The 25,983-nt window shown below is 45.1% G+C and overlaps 3 protein-coding genes across 8 annotated transcripts in view; all 3 read left to right on the top strand.

The window, feature by feature from the left end:
* Positions 1-4,454: 4,454 nt before the first annotated feature.
* On the top strand, positions 4,455-11,530 carry ccs (copper chaperone for superoxide dismutase). The gene is made up of 8 exons (XM_084345094.1): positions 4,455-4,621; positions 4,763-4,835; positions 5,969-6,106; positions 7,335-7,509; positions 8,381-8,441; positions 8,847-8,924; positions 9,081-9,184; positions 9,272-11,530. Exons 1-8 carry the CDS (start codon positions 4,505-4,507, stop codon positions 9,429-9,431), a joined length of 906 nt encoding a protein of 301 aa, XP_084201220.1. The 5' UTR covers positions 4,455-4,504; the 3' UTR covers positions 9,432-11,530.
* A 1,555-nt stretch (positions 11,531-13,085) lies between these two features.
* rbm14b (RNA binding motif protein 14b) lies at positions 13,086-22,691 on the top strand. Of its 6 annotated transcripts, none has more exons than XR_014621388.1 (5): positions 13,086-13,211; positions 15,654-16,006; positions 16,272-17,343; positions 17,587-20,196; positions 20,657-22,691. XR_014621388.1 is itself a non-coding variant. In XM_084343777.1 (4 exons), exons 2-4 carry the CDS (start codon positions 15,658-15,660, stop codon positions 17,897-17,899), a joined length of 1,713 nt encoding a protein of 570 aa, XP_084199903.1. In that variant the 5' UTR covers positions 13,086-13,211; positions 15,654-15,657; the 3' UTR covers positions 17,900-22,691. The 6 variants fall into 6 exon arrangements, 2 of the variants coding, with proteins under 2 accessions (XP_084199903.1, XP_084199902.1); XR_014621389.1 differs by having other exon boundaries at positions 17,587-20,783; positions 22,073-22,691; XR_014621390.1 differs by having other exon boundaries at positions 17,587-20,783; positions 21,546-22,691.
* Positions 22,692-24,400: 1,709 nt separating this feature from the next.
* actn3b (actinin alpha 3b) overlaps positions 24,401-25,983 on the top strand; it is a 32,181-nt gene continuing 30,598 nt past the window's right edge. The window contains exon 1 of the mRNA XM_084343572.1: positions 24,401-24,769. Within this exon, the coding sequence (XP_084199698.1) occupies positions 24,635-24,769 (135 nt within the window). The 5' untranslated portion in view covers positions 24,401-24,634. The remainder of the gene's footprint in view (positions 24,770-25,983) is intronic.

Below are 25,983 nucleotides of genomic sequence, written 5' to 3'. Positions count from 1 at the left end.
ACAGGAATCAGGCCAAAATGAAATGAGGGGATCATTTTTGCTTCACTCTACACAGGAATTTAATTTAAAAAAACGCTTCTTGTGCTCTGAGGCTGGTTAATATAATAAAAGCCAAAGCAAATCTTCATCATTTTCTCCCGTGTCTGAATGCTCCTGACCTGTCTTCTGTATTTTATCTAAAGACTGAAAAGAAGTGAAACCAGGACAAAGTCACACACCGTGAATTTTCACAAACATGGCCCCTGCTCCCCTGTACAGCCTGCAGAGGCGGTGGGGGCACCGCTGCTAGACGCCGTCCCCCGGACACGCTTGGCTTCATCTTCCATTTGAGCTGTCAGGGCGCAATCAGCAGACATGGAGAGCACTCTGGCAGGGCTGTGACATTACTCTGACCTCTGCGGGGTCCCTAACACCGCTAACAGGGCCCCGCCGCTCCTCCTCTCGGGAGCTGGATGAAGTCAGCGTCATGAGGTTGTGGACGGCGTTGTCGGTAAAGAACAGCCAGGGTCAGCGGTGCGATTCCCTGCAGGGTTTGTGTGGCACGCCGAATGTGCTTTCAACTCTTTCTATCATTGAATTTTTATTGCCCTCTGCAACCTGTCAGCTTCCAGCAAAGAAATATTTGTTATATACGACGTGGACTTGAAAAAGAAACATTAGCTTTCATAGTTGTTGTGTTTTCGGTGCAATATGTCAGAATTCTAGTTGAAAACATTCCACAAATCAACTAAAACCTTCAAAACATGTGAAGAAATAACAGTTTTTTGCAGAGATGTCTACTGAAGTTTGCATGCTAACCAGCTACCTTTGGCCCATTGTGGTCAAAAGTTCCTGTCCGAAGTAGTGTTAACACCAACACTCCCCAGCTCCCAGTCTGGACCACTAGATGCAAGGCTACCTGAGCTAACAGAGCTAACTAGCTAACAACAGCGATACAGCTGGCCAACTTTTACATTTTTCACTTTTAACATCATTCTGTAGAGAAGCAGACCTTAAACTAGCAACTGAGACCATAAACTCATTAGGAAACTGTTTAATGAGGTTATAAATCAGACAAGTAGGGTCATTTTCTCATAAGCTTACATACAATCAGACTTCTTTTTGCAACCAGTGGAGCCAAGAGATAATAGTTCGATAGTAAACAACAACAACAACAACAACAACACTCCCCTGGCACTCTGAGCTCCCATCTGAGACAGCTACTACGACTGCTAGCTGCACATTTCACTGAGCGTACTAGCTAATAGCAGCCACAGCTAGCAGCAGTTAGCGGTTACTCTGGTGATATGCTGCCCCCTAGTTGTTTGGAGTATGAATTTGACAGGTGGCCAATTCTTGCACATTGCACCTCGGGTCAAAGGTCGTTCCTGACCTTGGACGCAGTAATTCACATCACTAAGTCGACTTTGTTGCGTTTTCTGCTTTTTCTCGAGCGTCGTCTTGATCTGGCTGTGTTTTCTGTTTGCACTCGATTGTTTTTAGGTGTTTTACTCGCAGCTCTAAACACGGTGCTCGCTGTGCTTCCTCCCTGAAACGACGGCTGCTTCACCTTCTTGAAGTTTTTAATAAGAAAGTATAACAGACTCCAGGTCGGTACTAATGGGGTGGAGGATAGGGGCTCATTTAGTACAAGATAAAACCTCCACTGTTCCACACGGGGCTGTCAACACTTCCTGTCAGCACTGCCGCACACTGCCCTCCACACACACACAGACACACACACTTTCTCTTTGTCAAATTTTTTCGTTTGCTGTCTTCTCTCATTTTCGTCCACCTTCCTCTTTCCCATTTTCTCCCTCCCTCCTTCGTCCTCCTCTTGAATCTGCTGTGGACAGTGTTCATGTACTACTGATTAGGTTTCACTCTGCTCTCTCTCTCCTGTGTGTGTGTGTGTCTGTGTGTGTGTGTGTGTTCCTGTACGTATATGTGTGTTAATGAAATCCCCCCCCTCCCCAGGGCTCAGGTGTCACCGCAGCCCTCCCCTTCACTCCTTTGAACGGAGAGCTCAGCGCCGAGGATCAACATAAGGGCAAAGGTTTTCGACAGTTTCCCATGTACCGAATAAATTAAACGCCGTTGTGTGGGCGATATGTGCGTGAGGAGGAAAAGGACTCGCACAAAAGGCTCCGCTGATGTGTGTTTGAGCCTGGCTCGCAGTGGCTCAGCCCCTCGTAAAGCCTGTGGTCATATTACCGAGTGTGGGGTCAGAGGTCAAAGCCAATGAGCCACCAGATACAGAAGGAGCTGTGTTCTGGCGGAGCTGCCGCTCAGCTTTCTTCTGTGTAAAACATCGGCCTCTCTGTGTTGTTTTGACAAAACGGCGGCCGTGTTTTCTGGATCAGCGCGCGCCGAAGACAGCGGCGAATGTGTGTCAGTCTCCGCACTTATCATCCCAAATTTAGTCGCAGGTGGTTTGATTTAGAAGCTTTTATTTTAGACTTTGCGACCCAGATTTTACGCCACATCACGGTCATCTGCCATCTCCCGTGGCTTATCTCCGCTATTGGAAAAGATGCCAAGATGAGGTATGACAGGGATGTATGGGAAACACACACACACATACGAGTATCCTCTGAGCCTCTAAAAACCTGAGATGCAGTCATCGGCTTAGTGGTGGTCTCTCCCGTAGCTTTAATCTCCAGATCGACTTTGTAACGATAATCTATAAACATTATGAAATTGCAGGAAGCAATCATCATTACAGCCTACAACCTTCATGGTGGTTTATCCATACGCTGCAATCTTATCGTGTCCAGATAACCCCCCCTCCTCCCACGGGCTGACCCTGATGAAAAAAAAACAGCACATGGCCATAACTGTTTCTGCATTCCCATCATGTTTTGGTGTATTTATAAACCTATTTTACATCATAGATCACCATTTTATGACTTGTTTTTCCAGCTATAGCATAAAAAAGCAGCTTGAAGTGATCTAAAAGGCATTTTTTACATCAAATTCATGATGTTCATGATTTTTTCAGGTATTTTATTTTCTGGATTGGCTGCAATAATACATTCCCGTCTGGTTATTTTGAACTCAAATGATTTTTTCGCACTATATCACAACATATAATGATAGGCAGTGTTGTAAAAAGTACCCAAAAGTCATACTTAAAGACTTTGTGTTAAACTTTGGTAAAAGTGAGAGTCACCCACATGATTAGTACTTGTCTTAAAGTATCTCATATTAAATGTATTTGAGTATCAAAAGCAATTCAATATCAAAAAAGAAACAGCTAACAGCTGCCCTTAGCTAGTTAGCTCAGTTAGCCATGCAGCTAGTGGTCCAGACTGGGTACCATGGCAGTGTTAGTGTTCACACCGCTAGCACAGGGGTTAGATTGTCCCTAGTTGTAAAACACAATTAAAACATCCAGCTTTCAACGGTCAGTATCATAAAATCACAATATCACAACAAACACACCACACCGCGTCACCACACACGTATAACCTTCATCAAAGTACAATAAGCTAAAACTTGGTTTGCTTTTAGCCAGCACTTAACCTCATTAAGTGATTTTATATCTGGAGTTTGTTTGATTTCAGCTGATAATGTGTTCCAGAGTTGACAGCATTTCCCGGAGAAAGCCTGATTATCCACATTTAGATCTACGATGTGGTATTTTACAGTTACCACTCAACATTCCCCCTGGTTACCCTGTTACTGTCTTATCTTTGGATGTATCTGTATCTTATGAAATGTGGTGCATTATTATAAATAATGGTATAAAAATGGTTCCATATTCACAAACTAAGCAACCACTGATACACAAAAATAGCCTTATTTCACTGAAGGAGTCATCTGCTGCTACTTTTAAGCTATTTTTTTACGTTTTACACTTTCATAATATTACTTATATATTTTTAAAAATGTGTGTTGCAGTATTTCATCTTAATTTTTGTCATTTTAAACTAATTAAAACTAATTAAAACTAATAAAGGCGAGCAAAAACACCACAGAAAGTCATTTGTCTTCTCCACCAGTCTGAACAGAGAGCCTGCAGTGGCGGCGCGTCGGCACGTGGCGGCGGTAACGTGCGGCTTGCGTCACTGTGACCTCACAAACATGGCGGGTGTGTCGGTTTAACTGGTGACCCGTCTCGAGAGGGGTCCTCGGCAACTGTCCGCTAACCAGGAAACAAATCCCGAGCACGCTGCTCATCGATCCAAGTCATGTATCCGTGTATTAATGTTGACGTGGCTTGTACAACACGGAGATGCCGGAATCTGCGACCCGCAAACCACTTCACAACGACCGCTACTGAGCACGCAGTGACAGCGTAGGTGACTGTGTCGATGCCTGTCCAAAAAAACCCCGCAACTGTCAATAAACCGTCCAAAACTGCATGTTATCGGCCTTATATCTCTGTCATGATTGTCTGTTTTACTACTACTTTTTGATTTAGTTGTTTGAGTTATTTTTATTTTCGCTTTGAGACGGCATTCTCGGACCCGCACCAGCTAAACTGAGCACCAGTTAAACCGTCACACCGGCGCACGTTAACATGTACAGCCGCGTCGCTTCCGTTTCTCGAAAAGTGGGAAGTTGTCTGTTTAACTCAGTTTTGGTCGCTCAGGCGGCGACGTGCGGCCACAAAATGGACTCTGAGAGACCAACGAAGGTTTGCCAGCGACTTCATCACGTTTTTTAGCTGCGTCACCGCTTCATTTGAGCCGTGTCAAAACAACAACAATGCCTAACATCCATATGTTTTTAGCTAGTAGCTAACAGGTGTTTCGTGTCCTGTGTCTTTCCTCCACAGCTGGAGTTTGCGGTGCAGATGACATGTGAGAGCTGCGCAGATAAAGTCAGAGCTGCTCTGGAGGATAAACCAGGTAATAAAGCTTTTAGCTTGTAGCCTCTGACACTGCTCCTTGTACAGTAACAGTGCTGTGATGGCTGTCATCTGCCACTGACAGCTCTGTAACGGTCTGTGGTTGTGCATGACACAGCTGAGGACCATGACTCAGCAGATGAAGCTATCTTCTGACCTTTCTTCATGCATTCCTGTGCGCAGTATACATGTTAGTATATAATATGCCAGTATAGAGGCATGCTTAGGCTTTTTATATAACACATTACAGCACAAGTGACATGTGCAGACTTTAATGGGCACAGGTTTTGAAGCACACAATGTAGAATTAAAAAGATAATATCCCCAGAACACTGTTTGAAGCTAGAGAGGTTGCAGGGTCCGCCACATATAAACAAAGTAAAACAGTATGGAGCTGTGTTGTCCTTTAGGTTCAGTTTGTTCAGTCATTAAAACAAAGAGAGGCTTATTTAGGCTTAAAAATCAGTCAATGAAGATCTTTCTCTTCTGATTAAAATGTCTTCCCCAAAACTACACAGTGCACCTTTAAAAGTTGCAATGTGGAGTATTCTTGTGATGGAAATGTATGTAATGTTTACATTCAGTTTAACTCACCACAACACGTTGTAAGGATCCGTAAGGCTCAGAATAAGTAAAGATATTCACATCTTTACTAGCTATTAGTTTTCTTCCCTGCCCTCAAAGGAAAAATGAGCAGCTGGCAGCAGGAGTGTGTTTAATGTTGCTCATGTGCTCGCATGTGCATCCTCATGCACATACTCACAACAAACAAGACAGGGACCCACTCTACCGGTGGTCACAAACCCATTTACAGGGTTAATTTAAGTAAACACAGTTAAATAAAACGACTTTCTCAGAATATTGTTTCTCTCTCTAGTACCATATTTCTTTCCAGGAAACTCTCAGACCAGACCTGGCAGCCGAGGGGCCTAATGTGGCCCTTTAACGACCTCATTAAGGCCCTTTCATCGTTTTGTCAGCAGGCATATTAACTCATTCATTAGTTACGTCTGTTGCTGAGCACAAAAATATTATTATGCAGCATGCATTCCTGTCTGTTTTCCGTCGTGTGTCTCTGTGTGTGTGTTTGTATCTATCTGATGATCATTTCCATCGCTGTTAACGCGTCTGCAGGAGTGAAGTCTGTCAGTATCGATGTCGGTAAGGAGGAGGTGTTGGTGGAGGCTGCTCTGACCAGCGCAGAGGTGCAGGCTCTGATAGAGAGCACTGGACGGAGGGCCGTGCTGAAAGGCATCGGAGGATCAGAGCAAGGTGAGAAACCACAAGATAAGACGATAACAAACTTCACTTCTTTTTGTAGCGTATAGAGTATCTCAAATTCATTCCCACCTGAGGGTGACGAAGACTCAGATGTAGTTAGCAAAATGGGATGATTTAATCTCATTTGGCTCTTAAGTCTACGCAACAACAGCGTGCAGCACTTCCTCTTCCTTTCTGTGTTTACTGACAAAATGCAAGCCAGTTTTGGAGGAGCATGCTGCCACCCACTGTGCCTAAGTGGTGCACTTGTTAAGTTGTTGAAACCAATTTGGCTTCATATTATCTGCTCAAGTTATCGGCTATAATTCAAACAGATACTGATATACAACTGCTAATTACATTTCCCAATATCAGGCTGATAATTTACCAGGCTGGTATTTATCCTGCACCCCTAGTGTTAGTGTTTAGCATTGTTTACATCCATGTTTGCTTGCTAGTCTTCGTCTTTACTGCCTTCGCTGGCACTTAGCATGCAGTCCCGATCAAACAAGATTCAGAAGACTTCAAAAAATGCCCATGGAGAAAGCAATGTTTTGGCATTTCTAGTGATGCGTCCTCGTGTGGTCAGCTTCTATCTTGGCATATTACTGCCACCTGCAGATCAGGGGAATAGTGTGAAACCTTTTGCAGGAGTGTGTATGTCCATCACTCATACAAAAACAGATCCATACTGTTACTAGAGGTCAAAAACTCCACAGGGAACATTTAAGCATGATACATTATGATAATTTAGCCTTTAGTGGTTGGATACATTTGCAGACTGAACCTGTTAATGGCGCTGTCATTGATCTCCCTGCAGAGCAAAGATTAATAGACTTAAATGCAGCTTCAGTTGTTGAGACTCTGCTGCTTGTTCACACGTATCTTTAAAACACATCCTGGACAAACACATCACAGGTTGAACGCTCTAAATAGAAGTGTGATTGCGCCTTTTTTGCATCCTGATCACATTGCAGCAGCACGTTAACCACAGCCATCCTCTGTTGTTATGGCTGATTATACCCCTTCACGACGTATCAGACAAGGATTTTAAGTCTGTGTTCTTGCTGATATAAAAATAGCTGCATGTGTGATGTTTCTGTACAGTTTCCCTCAGATAAAAATCACATGTGAGCTGAGAAACATAATCTGATCGCTCGTGACACATTCGTAATGCATTCTTATTCCATGTGTGATGTGAAGAAGTGTGAAGGAGCTCACTTGTGTGTTTTTGTGACAGATCTGGGTTCAGCAGTGGCCATGATGGCCGGTGTGGGAAAGATCCAGGGGGTGGTGCGTTTCCTGCAGCTGTCTGAAGGCCGCTGCTTGATTGATGGGACCATTGATGGGTTGGAGCCTGGAAATCACGGCCTCCATGTCCACGCACTGGGGGACCTGACGCTGGACTGCCTCAGGTAGGGATTTCGTATCAGTGTCTTGGCCTTGTTAAAGTTTTTTGTACAATTTATGACAGAGATTTATTTAGTTTGAGCTCCAGGTGCGGTGCTGTTTACGGCATTTCAAATTGAACTACCTGGGCACTGATACAAGATCCAAAATGATGTATTATATAAAGTAGGAGAAGCCTCTGGTTCAGAAAGTATTTTTCCTCACTGTCCAGTTCTCATCGATCCCCACGATGACGCTCCAAAGCCATATTTCAATACCAAGTGTCCAGAGCTTTGAGTCCCAGGTTAAATCACGCAAAATAAAGCAGGAAAGATTGTCAGATCTTACAAAACTTTCTGGTTGAGTTGAGAGTAGTATGCTTTCAGTAGTTTGAGTTGAAAATGTGCTGCTGCATCCTCCAGCCAGTGTGTTATGAGATGGTGATGTAGGCTTTTTATTCGAGGAGAATGAGTTGCAGTGCAGAGGCTGCAGATGACACTCGACATTGTTTTCCAGAGGAATCGTGTATAATATGAAACCCATGAGCCTCAGTTTTCTATTGTTTTGGAGACAAAGTCAGTCAGAGGGGTTCAGTCAGAGCTGTAATTATTGTTTCAACTGGAAACAAAAACTCTTTAGTTGAAGAATTCATCCAGAATGGACCCAGAACCAAAAACTTTTTAAACCTTATGAGCTTCTGCTTTCCATCAGCGGCTCTCATAACAACATTTTCTTCAGTCCAACAACTATTTGTCATGACAGAGACCGGTCCTCAGAGTCTAATGATACTGAGAAATATAAAGACACAGGAAGTTTAGTAGCAACCTAACATGTATCATCCCATCATCTTTTGTATTGCTGAGCTTTAAATGAAATTACATTTCTTCTTTCTCACAGTTGTGGCGAGCACTATAACCCCTTTGGAAGACATCACGGTGGTCCGGGGGACTCTCAAAGGGTACAGTCATATCCGATCTTTAATACTCTATAAAACTATATTAGTTTTAGAGACTGCTTGCCTGGACATTTAGATGTAAGGGGCTCAAGGAGCGAAACATAAAGTAAATAATGGATCCTCTGATCATAAATCCCAAAAGTCCCTCCTGAGATTTAATAAAACTTCGACACAAGCCAAATATAAGATGTGATGCCCCTCTCAGACGGCCAGATCTGTCCCACAGGAGTCGTCCTGAGCTTTTCCAGGTGCTAAATTTCCAGTCAAGTGTGTGAAAGAGCTACAAGTTAAGCGTCCATGCTGCATCCTTGTGTATTTACGTCTAAGGTGTCAGTGTTATTTACTCACTGTGTGTCATGTGGAGATCATGCGTTATTCTTCTCACGTGCGGTAATGTCGTCGTTACAGCATGTAGGTGATCTGGGGAACGTTGTTGCTGGACCAGACGGCAGAGCTTCATTTCGACTAGAGGACAGTCAGCTAAAGGTAACACACACACACACAGCCATAGTTTGCACTGATAGTAAAGCTGGTAAATGCAGCATATTAAGCTTTACAATGTTTTGGGAAGCAAAGATGTCATAGGTCGACATTTAAGCGTTTGATTGCCTGTTTATTGATACCTTGACGCCCACGCTGCAGGTTTGGGATGTGATTGGCCGATCGCTGGTGGTGGATGCGGGGGAGGACGACCTGGGTCGAGGCGGTCACCCTCTCTCCAGACAGACTGGAAACTCTGGGGAAAGGTAAAAGAGTAAGAGTAAGGAAAGAGCGCTCTTAACGAGCAGCTGCCGATTTTGATTTCACTCCATCATTTTTCCCTTCCTCTACAGACTGGCGTGTGGGATCATCGCTCGATCGGCAGGTCTTTTCCAAAACCCCAAACAGATTTGTGCCTGCGACGGGGTCACGCTCTGGGAGGAGAGAGACCGGCCGATAGCGGGCAAAGGTCGGAGCAAGGCCAACACAGAGACACCGACAGCGAACCTCTGAAACCTTTGGTCACAAACAGCGACCACGTCTGTCACATCTGTGTTGGACAGTTTGAACAGAAAGAACGCCTTGAAGAGAAATGCACTGGCATTTGTTGACAGAGGGTGAAGCGAGGAAGACGAAGCACTGAGGAAGATGTTTCCAGACAGCTGGAGAGACGACCAAAGAAGAGTGGCCTTATTTTCTTGAAATATTCCTGTGTGGTTACAATCAAATTCTCTTACAGCCACAGTTAGCGTCCTCTGAGGATCTTTAAAGCACTAAAGCAGATTAAAATGGCCTGGGAGTTTGTAAAGGTCACCGCTGATGAGCTAGATGTCCGTTAATACTGTTATATGTTTGTATAACATATAACCGCCTCTGACAAGACTGTCTCATCACTGTCCCAATGGATGTGCTTTAAGATTTGAAGTTTCCATTTTGGCTGTATACTGGCTGACATAGATAAGCTTCAAATTGCTATTAAAGCGCCTAAATTAATTATGCAAGCCTCGTTAAACAGCGGTAGTAAAAACATCGTGCTACTCTCATCACATCAGATAACTCTGTGATTCCCAGGCAGGGGTACTTGTACAGTCCAGTTGATACAAAAGGAGATTATGATTTGTTAAAAAACATTAAAATGAATCTATTTTTCAGTTTTGGAGGAAAATCAATGAACAAATAGGATTTAAACATGCTGTGATGCCGAGGCCGGCTCCACAGGATGCGTTTCTTTCAGGGCCGGGGCAATATATCGATATAAGATTGTGATATGAGACTATAAGTCATCTCAGATTTTGGATATGGATCTATTGTGAGAAGGCATTAGTGTTGTCTTATCCTGGTTTTAAAGGCCGCATTACAGTAAAGTCATTTTCTGAACTTACCAGACTGTTCCAGGTGTTGTGATGCTTACCTTTACCCACTAGTCATTATATCATCATTACTGCCTATTAACAATAATTCATTTTGTGAAAGCACCAGTAGTCATCACTACAGTATAGTCGCAATATTGCTGTCGAGGCATTTGATATAAAATATCATGTTTGATTCTGTTGCCCAGTCCTTGCATTTATGAAGTGCTTTTGAGAAAATGTCAAAATATTGAGATATATATCATATATTTCGGGATAAAACCTAAAAATATTGCAATATTCTTTCAAGGCAATATTGCCCAGCCTTAGTCTCAACTTAAGTCAGTTGTAACACCAAGTGTTTAGACATCACAAACAGTTAAAAAGCAGCAGAAAAGTCCAAATGGAAAGCTAAAAGTAATGGATACATGGCTTCCAGGACAAAATCCATTTATTAAAGGGGCACAATGTACTTTTTCTTGACTAAATAGTCTATGATCACTGGACTAAGGTTGTCAAAATAATGTATATTTAGCTACTTTTTTCCACACCATGTGTTGAAAATGTCTAGTATCTGCAGTCGGCAGTGTTGAAAGACTAAAAAAAAACACTATAATAAGAAATTGCCAGCAGAGACCCATCCTCCATCCAAACTTTGTTCAGTGTAATCCTGCTGACAAACCAACCAACGGACACAGGTGGAAACCTACAACTGTTATCTGCAGTCAGGCTGAACAAAACCTGCATCAGCTTGTTCATTTGAAATCCATAAGGTGGTGTGAGTGACTTGGGTAAGAGAGATTCGAAGGAGCTTGGGAGGGAGAGTCAAATTCCTTCCAGAGTGAAAGGGCAACAGGGGGTAAATGTTGGAGGGTGGGGGGTGTCTTCAAGGATTGTGTGCTCAGCTGTTTTTCCAACACGGAGTTGAAGTGTACAGTTCCTTTACGGTTGCTGCGACCAACTTTAGAGCCATACAATACAGGAAACTGACAATTTTGTGCCTGTTTTTTTCTGCTTCACATCCTCTGTTGTCTTGTGTAGATACAGAACATGATGACTGACGTCTTATAATGATGTACAACACTTTTACCTGCTGACACTTGTTAATTTCTATTAATGTATTATTTAATTCTTGATGGGAAAATGATCAGTATTGGGATACTGGTGCACAATATGTGAGTGTGTAACAGGTTTTGCTTTGATTATCAAAATTGAGCCTCTGTCTTGTTCCTGTGATGCCCGAATAAGATGATTGAAATTGCCTCCGAGTGTTCAGTCGCTGTCCTTTTTCCCTTTGTGTCTTTGGGCTGCGACCAATGATTGTTATCAATTGATACGTGGGAGTCTTTGGATAAAAAATGTTGTCTTGAAAATGTCAGAAAATAGTGAAAATGTCTTTATTTTCCATAGCCTTTAGTAACGGCTTTAAAGGTGCAGTATGTGATAATTGGCCACTTGTTGAATTCATACTCCAACAAATAGAGGGCAGCATATTACCAGAGTAACTGCTAACTGTACCTTCTGTTAGCTAGTTAGCTCAGTTAGTCATGCAGTTAGTGGTCCTATCGTTGATGCTAGCACAGAAGATTTGGACCACTTTCAGGCCCAGACATCTTTCACATAACGTTATTCCCATTCTGTTATTGATTTATATAACAGAATGACAAACTATATTTAGTTTATAGAGATACAAATCTAAAAATGTCAGAAAATGTCATATGCCCGAACAAATAGGGGGCAGTATATTACCAGAGACGCTGCTAACTGTAGCTGCCATAAGCTAGTTAGCTTACTTAGCTGTGCAGTTAGGGGTCCTATCATCCAAACACAAAGGGGGCAGCATGTTACAGGGTAACTGCTAATTGTAGCTGCCGTAAGCTAGTTAGCTCAGTTGGCTGTGTAGGTAGGGGTCCTATCATCCAAACACAAAGGGGGCAGCATGTTAACAGGGTAACTGCTAACTGTAGCTGCCATAAGCCAGTTAGCTCACTTAGCCGTGCAGCTAGGGGTCCTACCATCCGAATACAAAGGGGGCAGCATGTTAACAGGGTAACTGCTAACCGTAGCTGCCATAAGCTAGTTAGCTCACTTAGCCGTGCAGCTAGGGGTCCTACCATCCGAATACAAAGGGGGCAGCATGTTAACAGGGTAACTGCTAACCGTAGCTGCCATAAGCTAGTTAGCTCACTTAGCCGTGCAGCTAGGGGTCCTATCATCCGAATACAAAGGGGGCAGCATGTTAACAGGGTAACTGCTAATTGTAGCTGCCACAAGGTAGTTAGCTCAGTTAGCCGTGCAGTTAGGGGTCCTATCATCCAAACACATAGGGGGCAGCATGTTAACAGGGTGACTGCTAACTCTAGCTACCTTAAGCTAGTTAGCTCAGTTAGCCGTACAGTTAGTGGTCCTATCATAGGTACTAGCACAGGAGCTTTGGATCAATGAGGGGCGAACGTTATCAGGCCCATGTAAGAATATTTTAAATAAAAAATCTTACATGCTGCACCTTTAAATCCCTCCCTTTGTTTAGTGTGGTCTCTAATCCAAAATATATTTAGTTTACGGTGACGCAAATCAGTGAAAAAGCAGCAAATCCTCACATGAAAAGTTATTTATTTTTTAAGGTATGCACTGTGTGAATATTCATCACACAGCCCGCGTTAGCAGCCACTCTGCACTTGTTCTGTCCTCTGTGCTCCAGCAGAAACGTGCCTTAGTGGTGGCTTTAATAAATGATTATTTTCCTTTCACCCTGGCTTTGTGTGCTTGAGTCATCTGAGTGTTTTAGTGAGGACTGAGCAGCAGCAGCATCCTCTGGGTGCAGCAGCAGCAGCAGCAGCAGCAGCAGCCCTCCCCCTCCCTCCCTCTCCGCAGCCTCTCCAGCAGTATGCCCGACATGCAAACGGAAGCAGGCGCTACCATTTTGAAACACAGCACCGCCTAGGTAAGATGGTAGATCCTTTTTGTTTTTAATTTAATCGCCTTCTTTTCTGCTGTATTGTTCGCATGTGAGCCGCGCGGGAGGTAATTACATCGTGTGTAAGCTGTAGCGTTTGTGACGGGTGTGCGGCGGCGACACACTTTAACACACCGTGTTGTTGCAACAGGAATCAGTCGGTGTTACACTGTATCCAGTCCTGAGCGAGGAAGGGGAGGAAAAAAATGCTTGTTGCATTGTATCAATCTGCTACCGAGAGCCAGTTGTTGTGTCAGATATTGTGTTTATAATCCGTGTAACAGAGGAGGAGGAGGAGTGTTTCTATGTGTCTTGTTTCGCCTTTTTTCTTTGTGTTTCTTATTTTTTTTGTCGCTTTGGACACCAAAGCGAAACCAGCAAGCATCCCGCCTCGCCGTCCATACCTTCGTCTAAACAACTTAACTTGTGTCTTTTTCGTCTTTTATCTGTTTCGCCTTCAAATGACCCGAGCTGTTCAAAAAAAAGAAAAAAAGAAAAACGTGTTGACTCAGCGCCGTGCTGCGTCATCAGAAAAAAAAAGCCAGCTTCCCCCCCCCTCCTCCTGGTTATAAGCCTCACGTGAACCCCAGTGTTCATGCAGCAGCAGCAGCCATATGTAACAGAGGAGGGGGTATACTCTCCTCCTCACACGTACAAGTCACCACTGGACCTTGCATCTCTATCTGTGTGTTTTTCTGTGAGTTGTAGGAGGTGGTGGTCAAGTCAAGTCAAGTCAGTCAGCACAGCAGCCGGGCCGGAGCCTAAAACCAAAAAATAGAAATGTCCTTCTCTGGTGTCGTGTTCCCTCTTTGCCCTTTGATTTACAGCCAGCTGTAAAAGGGTGTTCAGGAGGAGGAAAAAGGTGTTGGCCGACCTGTACAGACACACCGCAGTTTGATCTCTGGCTTTAGGAAGGGGAATTTGCTCCATTCTGTGTTACAGGAAGTGTGAAAGTTTGTATTATCGTCAGTATAAATGCCACAATGCTTTCACTTTGGGATTTTTGGTGTGAAATGCTTCTTTATTTGCGTTATCGATGAATCCGCTGATGCACAATTAATAGTTTGGTCTAAGAAAATGTGGAAAGTGCTCGTTAAAATGTCCCAGAATTCAAAGAAACGTTTTCAAGTTGCTCCTTTTGTCCGACAGAAACTCAAAGACGCTTGATTTGCAATTAATTGACGAAGAAAAGCAGCGAATCCTTTCAAAATTCAGCTCAAATTCAAAGCTTTTATCGTCATTTGCACAGTTAAAGAAGCAAGTTTCCCTGTACAGTGACAGTTTACCTTTTGCCTTCCACTCTGAAGGCCCTTTTACAATAAGAAAAACCTCTAAATAACTACAGAAGGTGTACAGTGGTAATATGCAAGTAAACATGACTGAAATGATTAATCTATTACCAAATTGTTGACAATTAGGGCTGCAAATTAACTGAAATATCATCGAGACCACAATGTGGCCAAGTGTGTTATCCAGATCGCAGCTCTGTAATGCTGCAGAGAAGTCCTGCTCTACAAATTTTGTTCCCCAGATGTAAGAAAACATGTTTGTTTGGTACAGCCACCCAAAAAAGGTCACACCGTCGTGATTTAAAACATTTTTTTTAAGTGGAAATGGAAATTGTGATGCTAAAACTGTAATTCCCGCAATATGATTTGTCTTTTTCACCATGTTGTGCAGCCCAGTTGAATATGAATGCGCTTTCCATCTACTGATCGATAAATCGACTCAGCTCTGCATACAGTTATGTACGAGTGTGACTCATAGGTGCATGTGTAATCACACACTCTGCAAATGAGATCCTTTAAACTGCCTTCGCTCCATGAAATAGATAGGAAATATGTACAGTAGCTGTCCTTCGTGGACATAATGTGTTCAGGCTGCTCTGATTCACCTAATCTGTTTATCAGACCTGAGTGGTGAACTCAGGCAAATGTGAGGGCTGTGTGGTATTTGAATATTAATCTGGCTCCTCAGTCATGAACCGACTGAGGTTTTTTATTGAACGAGACTTGGAGTAGGCTAAGATTACCACCACCTGACTTTCTGACATCTGTGCGAGACTGAATTTTCATTTTTGGGTGAACTGCTCCTTTAATCTTTTATCTGCCTCGTCTCTGGATAATTAACGGACGTTTCACACTGAAGAAATGTCTTTCAAGTGTTGTTTTTTCATGTCAGCAGCTCCCCCTCCCTCGCAGCCCTGAACAGACACCAAATAGCTGGGTCAGCTATGTCCCTGTCTGCTGCAGTCCACCCCTGTGTTCAGACAATTACACTCCAGTTCTTCCTCCTCTTCATCAGAACTACGATAGAGACAAACATGTGGTTTTGTGCTCACTCAGTAGTTGTTACATCCGTGGCAGCCAGTAGTTATAGTGTGTAGTTAATCCCCTCGCTTCTCTCTAACTACAGTCTGTTTCTCTGCAGCGCCATGGACAAGAGCCACACAGTGAAGCTCTTCGTGGGCAACCTGGCTTTGGACACCACCCAGGAAGAGCTGTCAGCCATCTTCGAACCCTACGGCCAGGTGGTCAGCTGCAGCGTGCTGCGACAGTTTGCGTTTGTCCACCTGCAGGGCGAGGGTGCCGCCGAGCGCGCCATCAGGGAGCTCAATGGACGGGAGTTTCGTGGACGAAATTTGGTGGTGGAGGAGTCGAGGGGAAGGCCGCTGCACTCCACAAAAGTGTTTGTGGGTAATCTGAGTGGGATGTGCACCACTGAAGATCTACAGCAGCTGTTCCAGACGTTTGGAAAAGTTCTTGAGTGTGACAAAGTCAAAGGTGAGTGAAGACCCTTTTAACATTTGAATAGTTTTAAAATGCTCCCAGTCACATGTCTCTCAAGTTATGCTTGATGTCAGTAAAATTGTGGCACTAGCGTATGAGGGAAGTCATGTCGTAGTGCTGGTTAGAGATTCGTCTTTGTTGTAAACATGGACGAGGTTGTTTTCTTTGTCGCAACATTCACATTTTCGTAGAAGCAATAAGTAAGTGCCTGTGGCAAAGCCACTGTGATCCTAACTGTTGTTCCTGCGCTCAATGACAGCCAGGCATTCCTCTTCCGCAGGCTATGCCTTCGTCCACATGGAAAACAAGGAAGATGCTCTCCAGGCCATTGAGGCCCTACATGGCACCTCATTTAAGGGCCGCCCCCTGTCAGTAGAGCTGTCCAAGGTCCAGCCCAGCAAGCAGGCACCTACAGGAAAAATCCCCTGTGTTAACTGTGGAAAGCAGGGCCACTATGCTGGAGAATGCCCTGTGGGGAAACCTTCTCTGGAGCAGTACCAGAGTCAGGCAGCGGTCCTGGCAGCAGCTGCTGCTGCAGCCGCCGGCCTGCCACTACAAGTCCAACAAAGTGTGCACAATTCAGTCTACAACACCTCCACCTTTGATCCCACATATGCAGCTCTCACTGGGATCACCACAGGCACACGCACTGATGGAAACCCAGTGAATCCAGCTGTTTACGGTGCCCTTGCCAGCCAGGTGTATGGTGCCAATGTTGCCAATCAGCTTTATGGAACGATGGCCAATCAGGCAGCTCTTACATCAGGCGCCACCCAAATGTACAGCTCGATGACCCCCAACATCTACGGCCAGATGGCTGCAACCCCAGCGGCTGCTGCTGCGGCCGCCGCTGCTGCTGCCTACAGTACTCCAGTTTACACCCCAACTGTGGGCAACCCCCAAGTCTATCTGGCTGCTGCTCCGGGATTAGAGATGCCAACAGCAGCGGCTGCTGTCAACCCCGCCTACACTGTATCTCCAGCAATTTATGGTGCCGCCACACCAGCCTACGCACATATAAGCGCCATGGGAGCAGCGGACCCTACTACAGCCATTTTTGAGGCAGCCAGACAGGCTCATTACTTTGCCCAAGGCCAGCAGGTTGTGGCCGAGCAGCAGTCAGTGGCTGCTGCTGCAGTAGCAGCAGCTGCTGCGGCCAAGTCTGGTGAGCGGGACCGTAGTCCACTACGGAGGTCGGTGCCTCTGCTACCAGACCCGGTGATGAAGCCTTTCATGTACCAGAGAGCCAAACCGCGCCGACCCCTGCTCCCAACACCAGCTGGTCGAGCGGCAGAAGAGGCAGTGGAGGCTGCAGAGGACCCCATGGCCAGGTAGGACCACTGAAACATTCCCACGAGTCATGCAGCAAGTCATGCTTTTACAACCTTAGCGGCACATTTCTCACGGCTGATTAATGCTTTTTTGCATTTTTCACGCTTCTTGTTGGCTTTATTCCTTTCTTGCTACTCCCACAAGTGCCACAATAAACGCCTATGCTGTCCCTCTTCCTACCTAAACCTTCCTTTCCCCACCTAAACCCATCCCTCTCTATTCCTCTTCCTCACTTTCCTCAGGTACTATGCGGAGTACTACCAGCAGCTGCAGCAGTACCCCCAGTTCCAGTATGCCTACCCACCGCCGAACGCAATGACAGCCATCCCTGGCATGCCGGGAGTGTCGGCAGTCTCTGCTGTACCCACGATGTCCGCACAGCCAGTCGCCACGCTGGATGCCCTCAGGCCAGTGGTCCCCACAGCTGCGGCAGTGGCAGCCGCCATAGCTGCGCCCAGGGTGTATGAGCCGCCGTTGCCGCCGCCCACGCGCAAGGAGGCCATCCTCCGCCGCCCCGAACTCTCCCTTCACACGCCTGAGCCCCCCTTCCGATAGTCGCACACAATTCTCTGCCCCCCCCCACCCTTCCCTCTTTGCCCCTCAACCTCCACCCCACCATCTCCTCTTTCACCCCAAACTTGAACACCTTACAGCAGCTGTACGTGTGTGTATGTGAGTTTGCGTGTGTCTGGGGGCTCATGTGTATGTGGCGGAGTTTGAAACTGGGGTCTCCTCGGTTTATTAACCTTTCTTCACGAGGGACTTGATCAGCGAACCTTGGTCCTGTTTGCATACACACAGTGCAGCCATGAAAGGGAGTCTCCCATTTGTTGTATGGGCATTCTTTGTGCTTCTCAGTTTTACTTTTTTATTGTGCCAGTCTCACACTTGTGCCAGTATTAGACTGATCCAGTCAGTCGTTTCATATGCCTTTATTTCCGCAACCCAGTTATGATTTTCTAAGGCCAAATTGACGATAAAAGACATTGGTTTTTTACAACAACCATCCTCTTTAGGCCTAGATGATCAGTTAGGGCAGCTAATTTGAAACCTTTTTTGCCTTATGTTGATGATTTATAACCAGATGGGAAGTCAGATAAACACATATTGTGTACTGGCTGCATTGCATCGTGCCCAACAGAACCAAGGTTGACGTGTTTTTGGAGGGGGGGGGGTGGGTGTTTGTCTTGAATGCGATGTGGATGTAGTATGTGTGACCGAGTGCAAGAGAGAGATATGTGCGGGCTCCTGACCTTGCAGCACACAAACGCAGCCGCTAAGACTGCGCCTTGCAGAAAAAAAAAAAAAGTAAAGCACACATAATACGTACTGTATTGTATGTTTGGATCTCTCTTCGACCCTTTTCCTCTGTACTCTTAATTACAACACTGGAAGACACTGCCTTCACCTCTCTTTCTCTTTCTAAACACAGCTGCCTACCTCTAACAGTAAATTTCAGTGTAGAGTCTATCCTATTCCACACCTTTCACTCAGTTATTTTCCTGCTTCTCGTGAAAGTACAGCAGTTTAGGGAGGGAGAGGCTGGATTTCAGTGACAATGACTTTTGTAGATATTCTGAATCAAGTCCTGCTACGTGTTCAGAGGCCTTTTTTAAAAAAAAATAGTTTGTGTTTTGTTTGTTTTACTGTAGTTTACATGTAGTAAAAGTCAACCTGGGGTGTAATGAGTTGTAAATGGTTAAAAAAAAAACAACAACCCATGTGTGACTACTGAATGAGCTGTTTACAAAGGATCTTTACACTGCATCCTATTAGGAATCGTGATATGTGATAAAGCTCAATTATGTGCCTATAAGCTTTGAGTGAAGTGCATTACGTGGAGGGATCTCCCATTTTTTAAGTGCTTTTGACTTTTTAATCATTTCAAGGGGAACTTGGTATCCAGAAACGAGCGGTGAAGCTTTCTCACGGACTTAAACTCTTGTGTTAGATTTGTTTCATATCGTAAAGGTTTTCAAAAAGCCACAAACTGAGCCTCGAGGGTTCACGACTATCCGCAGGAACGACGGCGATAGCACCAATGAAACGAGAGACGGGGCAGTGTCTTTCAGTTGCCACCCGACTATCTTACTTTTTCCGAATTCCAGACCTGCTTCAGATTGTGATTGCAAAGATGTTTTAGTGTTTGTTTCAATCTTGTCGTTTGGATCTGGTAGGTGGAGTTTGCTGCATCAAGATAACGAAAGCTTGAACTTTTTTGACATTCGTGAGCTTATCCTGTGTGGCAAATTCCACCCGTTCAGCTCTATAGTCGCTTAAAACAAGTGTTTTGCAACTACTATTTGACAGCGGTCTGATGCACACACACGGACATACCCTCTGAAATCACCTTACTGCCTCGCTGTCCCCCCTCCTCCCCCTCCCTGTGTGGTTTTTAGTGGTTAAGTGACTTTTGCATCTCACGGTGTAATCTTTCTGTGTTGTGTATATACAAACACATACCAGTTGCATCCTTTGTAGAATTATGTGGTTTGCGAAATGTCTTGTTTGCCATGTTTGAGACCGTATTTTTTAGAGAGGTATTTTAATTTTGCCCTTTTTTTTTTTTTTTTAGGAAAAGACAAAAGAAGTAAAAAAAAAAAAATTAAAAAAAACATCAGCATGCTTTTTATTGAGAATATGTATACTATAATCATTATTATAATAAAGAATGTTTGGCTGACTACTGTGGTAAAAGAAAGCAAAGGGTTTGGACATTTCCCCTTCTTGTTTATGTTGTTCTTCTCCACTATCTGTTTCTCTTGTGTAAAATGACCACCAGACCCATTTGACTGGGGACCCAGGGGGAGACAGGTGTAGATGCTGGCCCAGCTTTGCTCTCTTTGGTCAGGGTAAGTGTGGGTTGGTGCTCCTTTCTCTCTCCAGTCTCTCAAACCGGGTGCAAACCAAAAAAAGTCTTTTGAAGGGGGTTTGCACTCGACCAAAAAGCACCTCAGTATTTAATTCTGGCAAGAAAAGGCTTTTTTTTTTTATAAATTGATTCTCATGCAGAAAATAACTCTCGCTGTGAAATCATGTTGAGAGCTGGGGAGAGGCACACAGATAGAATGGCCTGGGTGCATTTTGATCTGTGGAGCAGTCCTGTTCCTGGGGTTGATGGGTGTGCGTCTGGTCTGGTCTGGTCTCTCCCTGCTGCACCAAATTCTCCACCCCTCCGTGTGTCTCTGTGTCCACTCTACTCTCAGACCTGCATGTGTGATAATCTGTAACTCTGCCGCATTTAAAAAAAGAAAAGAAAAAAAAAAGGCCCGCGACAGTCCAGCTCTGAACTAACTATCTCAACTGAATTAGGTCACCGTGCCAACCTGGAACGGCCAGCGTGCAGCCGTGCGTGAGCGTGGCAACGTGAGCCATGGGGAGGACTTTTAGCGCGACGCCACCGCAGTGGGAACTTGTTCTCTCTCTCCTCACCACCAAGGTAAATCAAAAAACGAAACAAAAAAAACAAAACAAAAGCACTGACCTCCCTTCTCCCCCCCACCTGCCGCCCCTCCTTTGACTGTGCCTTGACCAAACACTCTCCCCTCCTCCCCCTCCTCCTCTCCTCCGCCATCACCACCTCCCCCCCCTCTCCCCGCTCCGTAACTCCCCCTCCTCTTGCTGTAATGGCAGTGCCATCGGTGGGGTGTGGCTAGTACCCCCTTCCAGAAGGGGTGGGGTGGGCTAGGACCCCCTTTCACAAGACTGAGTCCTGTCTCGCATCAGCACACAAGGCGCCTGACTGTGCCCTCTCTGTCCGCTGTTGTCTAGTGTATAAAGAGAAGTGTGATGGAGTGTGTGCGTGTTTGTGTATGTCGAACAGAAAGCGAGCATGGATGTCTAGAGAACTTTTTGGGTGGTGTTTGGTGAGGCTTGGCACATGCGGACACGCCCTCCCCCTTCCCCTGCCCGCTAGTCAACTCCTCTCCACCGCCGTATTCGCCGCCCTAACCCACCCTCCTCCCCCACCTCCCTCCCTTCCTTCCACCCCTCCCTCTTCCCTCCTCCTCCTCCTCCTCCTCCTCAACCCCACCTGACTGTCCCTGTGCGCCTCTCCTCTCCGCCGTCCACACACACACAGCGCTTTTTCCGCCGCCACCGCCGTCGCCACTTTGGATCTGGGTTCGTGGCTCTGGCTCGGACTCAACTTCCCAGAACCACCCACCTGACCCAACCTCCCCACCCTCCTTTGTTACCGTAGAGGCCTGGGCGTGCCAATGGACAGTGTATGTGTGGTGGCCCGCCGCCGGACTCAGTAACATGACACAGAGAGACTTCAATGTTGGACAAGTCGCTTTGCTAAACCTGTTGAATGCTGGGTTTGCTCCACAAGGCTGTGGGAAGGATCTTTTATTCCCGTTTCCCAAAAGAACTTAGCTCCATTACATCTTAAGTGATCAATCCAACAATTTTCTTACCTTTGGGTCCCTCACAGCCTGTGTGCCAATCAGAAACATCCTATAAGATAGGCCTAGGTATGAGGCCAGTCTGACCTGTAGATTCTCATCAATCTCAGGGTTCCTATAGGACTTTTCTGGTACGGCAGCTCTTTTTCTTCCTCTAATACTGGGATCAGCTGGACTGGCTGGATATGTGCTCTGAGTGACTTGTATGTGTTCTTACCTGTCAAGATTGTGCTGAGATAGAGAGCCTCTCTCTCTCACACACACACACACACACACGATCCCACACGTTCACGTATGTCAAAAAACGTGTTTGCTCTGACAGCTGCCAGACGGAGTCGAGACAAAGAGGGCGTTGCCTAACAAAGGAAAGGAAGGAAGGAAAGGGAAGAAGAAGGAGAGGAGTGAATAGATGAGTTGATTATAAGGTGAGTTGGTAGTGGCAGGATCCTCTGTTCAAAGCTGCTCCCTAACCTCACCTTCCTGATCTTGGAGGACCCTTTTTGTTAAATGCCATAATAAGAAATATAATATATTAAAAAAAGGGCCCTTTTTACACTGGACATGTTATTGTTTATCGTATATCCAGCCTCTGAAGTGTCACTTACACTTAAATCTTTGTTTGCTAAAATGTAGAACTCACCCAAAACACTGTATGCACCCTTTAACGGCATCAAATTACTGAACATGTAGGCAGGAAAAACAACGCAGTGTCAAGTCATAAAAACAAAGCAGCTTCTGAATGAGTAGATAGCACAGCATCCTTCCCGGCCTCCATGATCAGGGCGCCTGGTGCTCCAATTTTACTTTCCTCCAGCCACCTCATACCTCCCCCCCCCACACACTCTCTCCCAACTCCTCACTAAAGGCTTCTTCGGGGTGCTTGCGAGTCTCTGGGCTTCCCGTGCTTGGGTGAATGCAGCCACGCATCTTTTTTTTTTTTTTAACAAAAACAAAAAACTCCCCTGCTCTGAATTCACAGTCGCACCGTACTGACAAGCCAAAAGCTCGCTGCAGCCTCCTCCCCTATTACTTCCACTTCCTCACCCACTCTCCCCCCCCACCCTCCCCTGCCTTCTGTGGTTTTTTGGACAGCTGAAGGACTGTAATCCAGATGCTTTTTTTTGTGCGCGCATCCCTGTATTGTGTTGTCTTGATGGGATCCCCACAGGTTACATCTGGTCTCCCGTAGCAGGTGTCAGCTGAGAAGTTTGCGTGCACCTGGAGCACACCCCGGTTTGGTTTGAGCACAACCCATAGACCATATTGCCTTTTTGAGTTTGCAGTAATGAGATTCAGTAACCAACTAAGACTACTCTAGCTCTTCTAGCACAGACGTGGATCACATGTATCAGACTCTGCTGCTGCTCATCCTTTCATCAGATTGGCGGTAGAGTCGTACCTCAACCATTACCTCATCCACAGGGGGTGAAGACGGCGTGGACACCTTCGGGATTTAATGCAGTTCAATACACACCGTTATTAACTAAGAAGCGCAATATGTTTGAGAATTGATTCAAGAATTGGCATTTGTTGATGCTTCAACGTATGGTGGTGGTGTATCGGCTTGCATTACATTGTCGGGTGTTCATATTATTTTGTCCACCCCCTTTTTCATTGGTCCATTTTATTATCAAGTATCGCAATGTCGCAATTATGTTTACAGTGATCAACCGCATCCAATCCCCTCAGCTCAGAAGTAGCACAGTCACGTACCTAATGGTAACCACAAATAGTCACACAGTAGCTAAGCTTCTTCATGTAGGTTAATGGACCAAGCCGAGTGTAGTTACATTTAAATGCCTGATTAATTATATTATAAATCATTCTAGTTTCCAAAGACACATCAAGGGTGACTGAAAGAAGTGTCACCTCGAGAGGATAGTAATCCCGATCTGCTGATTTCAAGGAAATTTGTTCCAGCACAAAGCCGAATGGGATGGAGGGGGAGGGGGGCGGGTTTTAGTTGATGAATGTTAGATGAAATCTTTGCATCGACATGTTTACTGTGAATGACAAATCCTGATATAATCATGAATTATACTGTAAGGTTGTGTATGCATATATATGCCTTCTGATCTGTATTTCTAGACGTTCTGAGGCATTTTTTTCAGTCTGCATGCAAATCATGAATAAATTCATTTTTTTTCTCATAAAAGTGCCTCGATCTCCTTTATTCTAATTGAAATGATGTACCGAGGCGACCGATACTGAATGCTATGAATATTTAATGATAGACTTTTTGTTTATGATAGAAAATAAACAAGTGTAGGTTTTGCATTTACGTGCAGTGTGAAATAAGATGGTCTGAGTTGCGGCCCAGAGGAGAGCCGTTCAGATTGGCAGCTCTCTAAAATGACTTAAACGACCCGTTTTTAATGTTATTTGTTGACAAATTGAGATTCAGTTCTTTGATTCTGAGGTAGGCCAGCGTCTGCCATTGAGAGTCACTAACAGCAACAGGTGCACTGCACAGGCCATAAAAACCTCTCTGGTGCCAGGGGGCGTAATTGACAGCCCTCCTCGCCACTCACAAGCCCCGTTGACCCTGCTAGCGGGGCACTACCCCGCCTTTTACACCTTTTTAGGGTCAGAACCCGATACCCAAGCTGTCAGTTCCCATACTTATTGGGGTGCGGTCACGTGTGCCACTTTTGACCAGGAAAGGAGCACCGGCCGGCAGGGTCTTCTGGTAGTGGGAGCACCACCTCCGCACAGGCACCTCGCACCAGTGGAGTCTGGTCTCTGCAGCCCCTAACTCTCTCTCCCCCCCCGAAAGCGAGGAGGCTATTGCCCTCACGGCGTCTTCGTCGTTTCTGTTGCTGATTTAATTTTTTCTTACCATAAGCTGAGGGGGACCTGAGAAGTCCTGACAAAAGGCGGCACGATGACAGCTGTCGAAACCCAAATGACATACAGCAACTCCTACACGATCAGCCATGAAGAAGCGTATATGACCCAGGAGGACGACTGGGACAGGGACCTGCTGCTGGACCCCGCCTGGGAGAAGCAGCAGAGGAAGGTAAGTTTTTTTTGGAATTAGGGACGCTTGTGCCGCCGTGCGTAATTACGCACAGAATCTACCCAACGCCCTCACACACACTCAATGAGAGACTTTTCACGCTTTATTTAACGTGACACATTGTGTGTGCTTTTCCAAATCGCTGACCTCCCCTTGGTGTAAAGTTTAAAACAGCCCAACATTAAAACTGGGCATCTGCGCCTTAGCTGTCCTCGCACCTGGCACTTCAGTCCCGCTGGAAGCTGTGTGGGCAGATATTTTAGGCCGCGGAACTTTCTCAGTGTTGTCTTTCAGTTACCCCCGATTGCCTTGCGAAGGCTGTCTAAATATAATACCACCCTCCCCAGTCTTTAGCCTGCATTTGAATAACGGAAAATACACATTAGTTTGTTTTAACAACGTTATTTACGTGTTATCTATTTTATTTTGAAGGAGAAGGATAGAGGAACTCACCCAAGCTACAGTCATTTTTGATTTTTAAGTCAGTTTATCAGCTGTTTTCAGCCGATAAATGTCTGTTTATGTGTAATTATTTTTTTTAAATTGAGCATTACTACTAATTACTATATAATACTGAATTTAATAGTCTGAACACACAACAAAAACAAGAAAATTACTCCTAAAAAAAAAAAGACTATTTTAGCCGAGCTAATGTTATCAGCCTCGCTAAGCTAGCCGGGGGGAGGGGCGCCAGCCGTTGCCTGGGTGACAAGCTGCGTGGAGGGACGAGCTCGACAGGTGCGGTTAATGAGCTGTCAACTGACGCAGGTGACGTCAGCCTTCGCAAAACTGGGACAGAAACAACTTTTCCAAATGTTATTACAGTTTTATTATTAAGCTAAATGTTCACCCGACACACAAACTGCCCTTTAAGTGTTTCAGTTAAGTGGAAAGTTGTTTATCATCTTTGCTAAGTTAGCTTCAAGTTAGCTTCAAGATAGCTTGTCAATCAATTTTCTCCGCCATGTTGGATGACCGTGTTCAAAGACCACAGTAGTCGTCCTCCACCGCAGACATCCTGGTGTCCAAGTTGAAAATAGCTCTCAGGTAGACGATGAAGTATTTCTTAGAAGTACCATTAAGTTATACCTTTTTCTGAGTATCAAACTTTCTGATATTAAGGTTGGTAAAGTTTGATTTTAGGCTTGGGTGTGGCTAGGTTAGCTAACATGATATCCGAGTCACAGAACTAGCAAACTAGCTCGCAAAGACAA

Source organism: Pagrus pagrus (genome assembly GCF_965226575.1).
Source record: "Pagrus pagrus genome assembly, chromosome: 22".
Classification (NCBI taxonomy): domain Eukaryota; kingdom Metazoa; phylum Chordata; class Actinopteri; order Spariformes; family Sparidae; genus Pagrus; species Pagrus pagrus.
This window is presented reverse-complemented; position numbering and strand designations above follow the sequence as displayed.

Excerpts from the sequence above, each read along its gene's own strand:
- rbm14b (XM_084343776.1), top strand. The coding sequence starts at position 15,658 with ATGGACAAGAGCCACACAGTGAAGCTCTTCGTGGGCAACCTGGCTTTG. Across the intron at positions 16,007-16,271 it reads TGAGTGTGACAAAGTCAAAG|CCAGGCATTCCTCTTCCGCA; the intron begins GTGAGTGAAGAC and ends GCTCAATGACAG. Across the intron at positions 17,344-17,586 it reads GCAGAGGACCCCATGGCCAG|GTACTATGCGGAGTACTACC; the intron begins GTAGGACCACTG and ends CACTTTCCTCAG.
- ccs (XM_084345094.1), top strand. The coding sequence starts at position 4,505 with ATGTACAGCCGCGTCGCTTCCGTTTCTCGAAAAGTGGGAAGTTGTCTG. Across the intron at positions 7,510-8,380 it reads CTGACGCTGGACTGCCTCAG|TTGTGGCGAGCACTATAACC; the intron begins GTAGGGATTTCG and ends TCTTTCTCACAG. Across the intron at positions 9,185-9,271 it reads ACTGGAAACTCTGGGGAAAG|ACTGGCGTGTGGGATCATCG; the intron begins GTAAAAGAGTAA and ends CTTCCTCTACAG.